At 38.2% G+C, this 10,802-nt stretch overlaps 1 protein-coding gene across 1 annotated transcript in view; it reads left to right on the forward strand.

Moving 5' to 3' along the window:
* Window positions 1-10,802, forward strand: part of LOC107699961 (coiled-coil domain-containing protein 148) — a 74,588-nt gene that overhangs the window by 35,989 nt on the left and 27,797 nt on the right. Inside the window, exons 7-10 of the mRNA XM_016501425.1 lie at window positions 4,542-4,637; window positions 5,362-5,549; window positions 5,828-5,966; window positions 7,930-8,136. Coding sequence (XP_016356911.1) covers window positions 4,542-4,637; window positions 5,362-5,549; window positions 5,828-5,966; window positions 7,930-8,136 — 630 coding nt within the window. The remainder of the gene's footprint in view (window positions 1-4,541; window positions 4,638-5,361; window positions 5,550-5,827; window positions 5,967-7,929; window positions 8,137-10,802) is intronic.

The following is a 10,802-nucleotide window of genomic DNA, read 5'->3' on the forward strand; positions in this document are numbered from 1 at the left end:
AGGCCCAAAACATAATATTTGGGAATATAGTTGCCCTTTTATACTTTTAATGATTGTCTTTTGAAATTGTCTGTTGTAAGTTTTATGTCCCTTTGTCTGACCGCAGAGAGAGAAAAGGGTGCGTTTTCCTGGAATTTAGAGAAAGGGGAGCACAGAGGAAACCCTGAGGTCAGGGAGGTTGTAAAAAGGTCCTGGTCATAGACCTATTCTTCTCATTCGGACGTGGCGATATAAAATTGTCTCTTTTGTTGACGGGATTATCAATTTATGTGTCCGCCGCCTATCAGCCAATGACTTCGCAGGCAGCGTTTGTTCATGAATGTAACTCATAAAACTGATATAGGACATGCTTCTGAGGCAGCTTAACGGTTCAATGATCTACAACAAAATAGAACGAGCTTTGGTGATAACTAAGCAAATATTCAATGATTTATTTGATCAACCATCATGGGATAGAACACATAGGATTGTGGGTATCAAGGCAGCGAAGGATGCATCTATTCTGCCTTTAAATATCGACCAGATGAAGGTATCTCAGGATGCAGGAAGTTAAGCTAACATTGGATTCAACGTGTCTTAATGCCTTCCTAACTTGAAATGTGTCCTCCAAAGGCAGCATTTTCCAGTTTCAGATGCAGCCGTTAGTTCAGTGTTGATTCTGCTCCGGTACCAGACACGCTTGTTCTGTCTAGGGCTAGAAGACAGCTGCAGTGCAACAGTCCTAAATGAAACAGCCCCTCCTAACTTTACTTTTATGAGTGTATGCAGAGCTGTTTGGAGAGGAGGAGGTGTAGCTGCTCTCTTTAAAGATGTCGATCAATGCAAACAAGTGCCATTTGGTCATTTTTTGTCTTTTGAATATATAGGTATTGTGCTGAAAGTTGCTCCACGCATTCTATTTATCATTATTTACGGGCCTCCACGATACTCTCCAGCCTTTGTTGAGGAGTTTACTGAACTGTTATCAATGATATCCTCAGAGTTTGACTGTTTTGCTATTGCTGGGGATTTTAATATTCATATAGATAATGCAGAAATCAATACTACAAAAGAAATGATAACTGTTTTAAACAATTTTGACCTGATTCAGCATGTGCATGAACCCACACACAATCGTGGACACTTTAGATTTACTCATCAGTAAGGGTCTAAACATTCAATCTATTGTTATTAAGGACGTAGCACTATCTGATCACTTCTGTATTTTCTTTGATATATTGAACTCTGCTACGGCTGAATCTAGATCTGTGTCTGTCAGAAAGAGATGCATAAATGAGAACACTAGTGTGCTATTTCTGAAGGCTATATCTTTAACACCAAGCATATCTGCAGACTCTGTCGATCTTCTGCTTGATTCCTTTAACTCAAAAGTTAAGAATGTTATTGATGATATTGCTCCTGTGAAAGTCAGGAAGAAGACTGGCAGACAAAAAGCACCTTGGAGAAACTCAACAGCAGTACATAGTATGAAAAGACAAAGCAGAAAAGCTGAGCGGATGTGGCGGAAGACGAAACATGAAATCTATAAAGACAGCCTTCATCAATATGGAACTAGGCACAGCTAGACAGACCTTTTTCTCAAACCTTATAAACAGTCATTTAAAAAACACTCACACTATTTTTGCTACTGTTGAGAGACTAACAAACCCCCCAAGTCAGTTTCCCAGTGAAATGCTTTCCGACAGCAAATGCAATGAGTTTGCTTTCTTCTTTTCTGAGAAGATCATAATATCAGAAAGGCACATCCTCAAGTTATGCAGAGGTCAGACAGATTCGACCACAATCTCAAAAAGAAGTTAATATGTCTGTTTTTGAAGAAATTGAAAGCAAAATTTCAGAAGAAATAGTACAACACCTTAAATCGTCAACCTGTTACCTTGACAGACTTCCCACATCTTTCTTCAAAAGTGTGTTTAACTGTTTAAAAGCAGATCTCTTAGAAGTGGTAAACACCTCACTTCTTTCTGGGACTTTTCCAAACTCCCTGAAAACTGCAGTTGTTAAGCCCCTCCTGAAAAAGAGCAATCTTGATAACACCATATTGAACAACTATAGACCAATATCAAATCTTCCTTTTATAGGCAAGATTATTGAAAATGTTGTTTTTAATCAGCCGAACAACTACTTAAACTCAAATGGATACCTGGACAATTTTCAATCTGGTTTCTGACCACATCACAGCACAGAAAGGTGACCATAAGTCTAAGTGGACGTCTGTTCTTACGCCACTCTTGTTCAGTCTGTACAGTATATGCTCCCACTGAGTCAAATAATGAGAAAGAACCAAATTGCCTATCACAGCTATGCAGATGATACCCAGGTTTACCTAGCCTTATCGCCAAATGACTACAGCCCTATTGACTCCCTTTGCCAATGCATTGATGAAATTAATAGTTGGATGTGCCAAAACTTTCTTTGAATTACCATTGTGAATTAAATGTGCTATATAAGTAAACTTGCCTTGCCTTGCTTTGCTTTGCTCAAAATTTTAAGGAATATTGAGATGGGTCTGGCTGCAGACATGCACGTGCAGTTGTGGCCTAATGGTTAGAGAGTTGGACTTGTAACCCGAAGGTTGTGGGTTTGAGTTTCAGGTTTGGCAGGAATTGTCGTGGGGGGAGTGAATAACCAGCGCTCTCTTCCACCCGTAATAAAACGACTGACGTGAGACCCTTGAGCAAGGCACCGAACCCCCAACTGCTCCGGGTGTGTGTTCACGGTGTGTGTGTGTTCACTACTGTGTGTGTGCAATTGGATGGGTTAAATGCAGAGCACAAATTCCGAGTATGGGTCGCCACACGTCACTTCACTTTCACTTTGACACTCAGACTTGCACTCTCAGACACCTGCGCTTCTGCTAGTGACGTCACTTGCAATCTTTTTTATTTTTTATTTATTTTTTACTTTTTTAAATTGAATCTCTCAAAATTATACAACAGTAGCCAGGTAGTGAAGACAAGAAAAAATAAACAAAATTACAATGTCACTTGTAATCACTACCTGCACTCTCTGCTAACGTCACTTGCAATCGACACAAATCGTGCATGTTGCCAATAGAGACAATACACTGTGGTTTTTGTTGTTGCTTATTGTTGACGTAAACTATTTACGTGCATTAAGAAATGCATTAAATTGAAATTAAAAGGACCAAATCCATACAGGCAAGCAGACGAGGCCAGAACACAATGTGTTAAATTGCACGTTAAATGTTTTCCTCCCATAGAAGATCATTATAAATAAAAGCTCTATGACAGTTTATTCTATATGGGAAAATGCTTTTATTCTGGGCTCATCTCCTTGCCTGTACATATTAATTATGTTTTAATAATGAGGAGGATTATATTGAGTTTGGAGCAGAAGCACAGGTGTCTGAGAGTGCAAGTGCATGTCTGCAGCCAGACCCTATTGGGAATATTAGCTATAGCATATAGCTATATATATGAGTCTTTCTGCTGATGAGAGGCTTGGTCACTGCAGAGTGTGCTTTCTGTTCGACTTCTCTTAGACGTGCCGAGACAGATCCTTACCCTGTTCAGCACTGAACAGGCAAGCAATTCCAGCTGCAGTGTTGAACCGATTCCCCATTGACAATCTCCACATTATCCTGTCCTCTCATGCATTTGTCTTATGTGGAAGACCAGCCTTTTTGGGGGGACTTGAACTAGTGTCATTGTAAAGCTGCAATATTTGAAAAATCACAGATTTGGAACAACCAACTTCTCTTGCAATGGCTGAAAGGGTCATCCCTTTAGCCTTCATCTGGACAACCTCCTGTCCCAGGCTTTCAGTCACCTTAGAGCGGCCCAGCATCTTGCAATCTCAGTGAAATTTGGAGGAGTGCTGTCAGCTAAACAGGGTTTGTCATATAATTAAGGAAATTAGCAACAGGTCCCAGATTAACGCCAATAACTTGGAGATATCTGTATATGTTCTCTAATTTTGATCAATAATCGTGAGTTCCATACCAACTACCCTGTCCGTCCTGCATCCAGAGGTTGAGGCCACCCCGTCATTGCCCATCTCAGTCTTTGGGAGCCACCCAACTTCCCGAACTGCACCTTCAGCAACAGATCCCATAAATCCTCCCACACAATCTCAATCGCCTGAACTCGGTACACCTGTTGCATCACATTATGGCCACACATAAACCAGCACTTCACCAACACTCAGCGTCTGGTCTCTTCAACCACCTAGGTGTGTTACTGCCCAACTCCCTTTGTTCAGCTCGCTATCCTTTACCTGCAATCATCTTCAGTTCTTTATCATCTGTCCTGATTTGGATCATCTACTTCTCATCATCAGTTCAGCAAGGACTCCATTTCAAGCCTGTTTTACCATCTAAGTTACAATGCACCACTACCATCTACCAACTCACCTGCTCCAGCCTGTTTTGCTCATTTCTGTCAATAAAGCCTGTTGCACTGCACTCGTGAAGTCTCCTCTCCTGTTTTGTGACAGAAACTAATTATGTTTGTATATATTTCATACAAAATATACATTGATTTTCTAACTTTGATTATCCCCATTTCTTTGTGTTTTAGGTTCTGTCTGTCAGACAGCAGCAGGAGGAAGTCATAGACCGAATGCAGTGTGAATGTGTGTCTCTACAGCAGGACATCTGTGTTACTGAACTCAAGGTAATTTAAAATTACACTTGTACTATAGGCCTATATTTTTTGCACTTCACATTAAAATGTTGGTAACCTGTAATTTTATAGGTCAGTCTTAAGAGATAGTTCACCCAAAACTGAAAATTGTGTCATTATTTACTCACCTTAAAATATATATACTTTTGTGTTCAAGCAAAGAAAGAAATTCATGCAAGTTTGGAACAACTTGAGGGTGAGTGAGTACATGAAATAATTTTTGGGTGAACTATCCTTTCAGTATTTTTGGGCAGCCTCCCATATTTGTTGTCATATGCTATGTGGCTTTTAAAATGTTGATTTTAATGGGCCACAGGCTTTCATAAGTATCATTCTATTTGAAATACATTTATTAGGTAAAATATCATTTAAAGGCCTTCTGATTTTTTTTTATTAATGCCATTAACCTTTAGTTACATGACCGTGATGAATGAATCACAGTTGACTACCTGCCATTTCTAGTCAGGTGACAGAAGTTCTGGGGGAGGGACATTTTCATTTTAAAGAACATTTTAAAAAGTGATATCTCAAAAAGACATGGACAAATAGCCACAAAACTTCTGTTTTAATTTCACTGGGTCTTTAATCAAACATTAATCAGTGAGATTTGGTGTGTAAATGTGTACAACAATGTGTTTGTACTATAATTGTCATTAATTTGTAGTAAAACATTTTGTCAACCATGTTTGAAGATAAAACTGTATTTGTCCTGTAGGAGAACCTACTGTCTGCTGCAATGGAAGACCAGGTAGCATATTTGGAGAAGGTTCCAGATGAGATCTTTATTGTAGACTGCCCATATCCTGAACTCCAATCAGATCTTATCCACAGCTTTAATTCTCTCACTGAGAAATATAAACTCAGATTAGCGATAGTGGAGACCAGACTGCAAGGCCTGGACAGGTAACATACTTATTATTATTATTAACTCTTTATTATCACCTACAGTGGCCATGACTTGTTCCAAAACTATGTACAGTTAGAAAGTTGTTTTTTAAACAAATCCATGAGGGGCCATTTATTGCAGGCCATTGTTAGGAATGATGCTAAACTTGATCACAACGGTTTTGTAGAACTTTTATTTATTTTTTTAACTTCGAGGCAGAAGCAGGCTGGACCTGTATAATCCTGGAAGTATTATCTGTGAAGTGTCATTTGTATACTTTGTCCGTTTGTCTCAGGAATTGTGGCTGGAATGCAGCAGATCATGAGTGTTTCCAGCACATAATGAGTCAGTATTCCCCAAGTCTGCGGAACCAGCGCTCACTTTACATTGACATGTTGCAGAGAATGCTGCCACATATATCCAAACAGGAACTGGTCAGTACTCCTGCATAGAATGGTCTCCTTTTGTCTTTCTCTCTCTGGTGAGGTCTGGTGTGCTTCGTAGGCGGCAAGTTGTGCAGAGTCACCCATACATTAACCCTTATGCACATACACGTAGGGTTGACCTATTCTGACCAAACAATAGTATATCCTAGCCCAATATATACCCATATACACGAAATATGGAACATTTTTGTAAAAACTGAATGAACTACCTAAAAAAGCATTAGAAATGTATCCGGTAATAAATTAACATCTGTCTGTTTTGGTGTCTCTATTCAGAAAGAAATTCATATGGGTGGGGCTTAAACCAGAAGTTCGTCAAAACTAAACGAAAAGCTTATTTTTTAAGATGTAGGATGATTTTCTGTTTATAGTTTACATACAGTAAATATGCCTTGTATAATTCATAAAATTACTTTTTATTTTTTTTCTATTATTATTATTATTATTACTTTTATGTAAAATAAAGCTACTGTGTGTAAAATGCTTGTTGGTGGGGATGTGGATTCACCTCAGTGACACTGAAAAGATGCATTTAAAATAATTTATCTGATTTATCTGACCCTGTCTGTAGGTTACATTGCTTTACCAGTAGGTGGCAACAAGTGACTTAGAGTATATAACAGAAGTGAGTACACTCCTGGGCAATATAGCAAACAAATATCAAATGATTCAAATTAGTATTAACTCTCAATAATTGAAGTTGACAAGCAGAATAATTCATTTTATGAAAAATCAAAAACAAACATACTGAACATAGTTTCAGCAGTAATCAGATGGTGTAGAATAAGCCACAGTACCATAATCAGAGCTGTAGAGTCTATACTTCTAAATGATGCTACAGACAGTGTGCTACTTTTACAATCTATAGATTCATGGTGCATTTACCAAAATACTGGACGACAAGATGACTGATAATGATCTAAATCACACTTAAATAGTTTCTTTCTTGTTTCTAAAGAAAAATAAAAAAACTGACCTGGCCAAGTATGTCACCTGACTTAAGTCCAATACAACAACAACATCATATATAGCAATAAACCCCTCCAGCAATCAGCTGCTGAAAAATCAATCAATCCAGCAATCCAGAAATGTGTGCAAAACTGGTATTCTTCATATCAAGGAGGATTGAGTCTGTGTTTAGAATTGAGATATTTGAATATCAGTAATAAAAGGTGTACTGACTTTTGTTCCATTGAGTTTGCTCTGGGGCCTGCATTTTTAATTTAGTAAACTTGAGCTATTAGATTTTTAATTTTAACAAACAGCACTTACTCTACTGTTCAACTGTTCAACGTAGAAGGTGATATATTTTTTTAATAATTTGACATTTAAGTCATATTGCACAGAGATGTACTCGCATCTATTTTACTGTATACTGTACTCTAATGTTGCTTAGATGCATCAGATTTGTTGTGAGCAGGCTTTAAACTGGCCCAGGAACAGCAGCGCATGGGTTGTTCTTGTCATATCATGTGGATTTTTTGTTTTCATTTTGTCATTTAATGATATTTCAACAGACAGATGATGTCTAAGTTGAGGATGTCATCACAGCGATAAGGTTTCATTTGTTCACTTTTACTAACAACAAATGAAGAGGTGATTCTAGGATTTTTTCTACTGTGGGGCACAAGAGGGGCCACGATTACTACGGAGAGGCCAATCTTCCTTGTGTATTTATATGACAGACTGTAGATAGCCAAATCATTAAAAAATTGGTAAGCTTTAAAATCAGCTGCAAACCCTAACCAAGTTATATACACTTGTTTAGAAAGTAAGAAAGAAAGAATTCCATGGGTATAAAGCTTCTTGCATCAAACCCCAAAAGACTTGATGCCGCAATCGCTGCTTAAACGTGCTTCAACTAAGCTGGGGTCTGAATACTTATGTCAGTCTGTTTCCTGGTCATGCTTGTCAACAGTCACTGTATCTGTGGTTATTTGTTATATTGCAGAGTGCACATGAGCGTCAGAGCGACTGGTATCATTTCAGCATCTCACAGAAGAATCTGATACTGCAGGGCTGGCAGCGGGATCACTCAGAGCTTCTCCTGAGGGCTCTGAACATGTTGGAGGACTGCATAATATCTCACATACAGCAGCAGGAAGTTCAGAAACAGCGCTCACACCAGCAGAACATCTGTCTCAAGCTCAGAGCAAAGGTTTTTACATTTAACATCTTAAGATACTGCCACACTATATCTTCAGTTTTTAATTAAAAATACATTACAAATAACACATTCAAAATCAGAAATTTACTCCACTTGTGTGCAATGCTTTAAACCTTTACTTTTTAATTTTGTGATCTTTAAATTCAGTCATGAGGTGTATCTGGGAATCATATTGCAGGTCACAATTCTCCAACCTTAAGATTTTGTATGCACCAGAATGCGTAATTTCACATGAGCTTACATTTCCAGTCTCCTGTGAATGGAAGTCAGACCTGTGGTGAATGCTTGAGGATCCTGTTTGGAAAATATTAATTTTGCAATTCCATTTAGTGGAATAGGAACACACAGAGCAGGATTAGAGTGTACTGTCTCTTTGCAGCAGCCCAACACATCTACACTTCTCTAGTTTCTCTCTGTATATTTCTTGCTCTCTTACTCTCTATATCAGAACACAGCTATGCTTTTACTGGATGAGAAATTTCCAGTAGACACCAGAGAGAAGTTTGATGATATGTGAAAATACTTTGCATTTTATAAGTATTTCCTGTGTAAATCTTCTATAGCTTCAGCTCAAAGTCAACAATCAGTCATTTACCATATGGGTGAGGAAGGGATAGAATGCAATAAGATTCTAGCAGGGAGTTTGTCAGTCTATACTGAACATGTAAATTACATGAGAGTCTGTTAATATTGATATGCATAGTTGCATAGTTGTCAAAATTAATTTCCTGCCAGTGGATGCTGGCCGAAGAAGTGTGTTTTAGAGTATGTGAGGGTCAATGGTTTAACGATTCTGAATAGATCCATATGCAGTCAAGATAAGGCAACTGCCATCTCCCTGTGGTCCTGTTTGGTATCACAGCTTGACTAGTGCTTATTGGTATTAAAAATTATCAAACCAAATGTATTTATTTTCCTTTCACAGGTTTTGTTGTTGCACTAAATACATACATTGTGAATTATGAAAATTAAAAAGTAATTTTTACTATTGAAAATTAGGGAGTGGGGGAGGCGCCATTGTGTGCATTGTGTCAAAAGGGAGGCCCACTGCCTTTGACTTTGCAAATCCTTGCCTTACAGTGAAAATGACTCCATTACAAGTTACAATTGACCAGTTTGAATGATACTTGAGCAAAAGTCTTAGCATATCTGATTTTAACAATACTTAAGTATTTTACTTGTACTGAATATAGGCTCAAACATGCAATAGTCCTCAACATTTAAGGCAGGGGTTTTCAACCTGTGGGGCCCAGCACCTGTCAAGGGTGACATTCCCTTGAGGATTTATGAATATGAGTTAGCAAATCTTTAGCCATCCACTAGGGGGCAATCTGACTCCCACTGCTAGTCGACAGTTAGAGCAGAGTTGGCTCGAGTATCAGTCACGCTTATTGACAGTGTAAGATTATTTACGGTTAGCCATGTCGGAAATCCAACCACGGATTGGCATGTTGTTATCTCAGAAACAGGCTCAGCCATCACATTGAATCAGGTAAACTGGTTATATATTTATGTTTCAGTATAATAAGCACGCTATACCATAAAGGGTTTAGAAAAGGACGGTTCTAAACCCTTTTTAGGTGGGTTTCAGCCCCCCTATCTGTCACCTTAGCCCCCCAAAACTATCTTAACCCTTTAGGCGCTAGTGATGTTTGGAAAAATGCTGGATTTTGACATCAAGATTTCAAAAGCTTGTGGCTTAAAGATAGAGATCTACTGTAAATTAGAAAAATGTTGGGCATGACCGAAAGTTTATGTGGGGTGTAAATATACTCGTCTAATTTGCATATTATGACGTCATCATGGGCGGCCATCTTGAATTTCAGAATATTCAGGAAATAGTAGATATTGAATAGATGTTTGAACTTATTTGCACGTTTTTTTTTTGTCTTTTTATCCTCATTCCAAATGATCAGAAAAGAGGAAACCAACAATAAAACAGATGAAAGTACTACATTATTACTATATTACTATACTACATAGTAGTAAAATGCATGCGAACAGTAGCCTATTTTTTGATCAGTTCATCAGTAATATTCAGGAAATAATAGATATTGAATGGATGTTTGAACTTATTTGCATGTTTTTTTTTCTTTGTCTTTTCAAATGATCAGGAAAAGAGGAAATCAACAGTAAAACAGGAGAAAGTAGTAAATTATTACTATATTACTGTGCCATAGTAAAATGCATGTGCCTATTTTTTGATCAGTTGACCAGCTATCTGCCCAATCAGGTATCTAGGTGACACAGTTTATAGTTCTTGAGAGTATGGTACCTCTCATTGCATGGCACAGCACACAGACCTTACCTCACACTGACTGCACCGTGTACCGCGGCCACTCCCACCTCTTTGGGGCACTGGATCCAGAGCTGCTCTGACTGGATCCAAAGAGCTAGTGCTACTTCCAGACCTGTCTTCAACTTTTTATTATCCATTTGGCAATTTTTTCTCACAAATCTCACAATTTACTCGCACGCTATGAACTGAACTGCTTCCGCATCAATGACACGATGGCTCACTTGCTCTGCTATTTCCTCGAACACTTTGAATAGTAATGTACGTAATTTTGGTCTAGAATTGAAGTACTACATGTCTGCCATCTAGTGGTAGGGAATACAAATGAGATATTACACCATATTAGGAACTACAGTCTATT

This window comes from Sinocyclocheilus anshuiensis, unplaced genomic scaffold (assembly GCF_001515605.1).
Source record: "Sinocyclocheilus anshuiensis isolate Anshui unplaced genomic scaffold, SAMN03320099.WGS_v1.1 scaffold1284, whole genome shotgun sequence".
Classification (NCBI taxonomy): Eukaryota; Metazoa; Chordata; class Actinopteri; order Cypriniformes; family Cyprinidae; genus Sinocyclocheilus; species Sinocyclocheilus anshuiensis.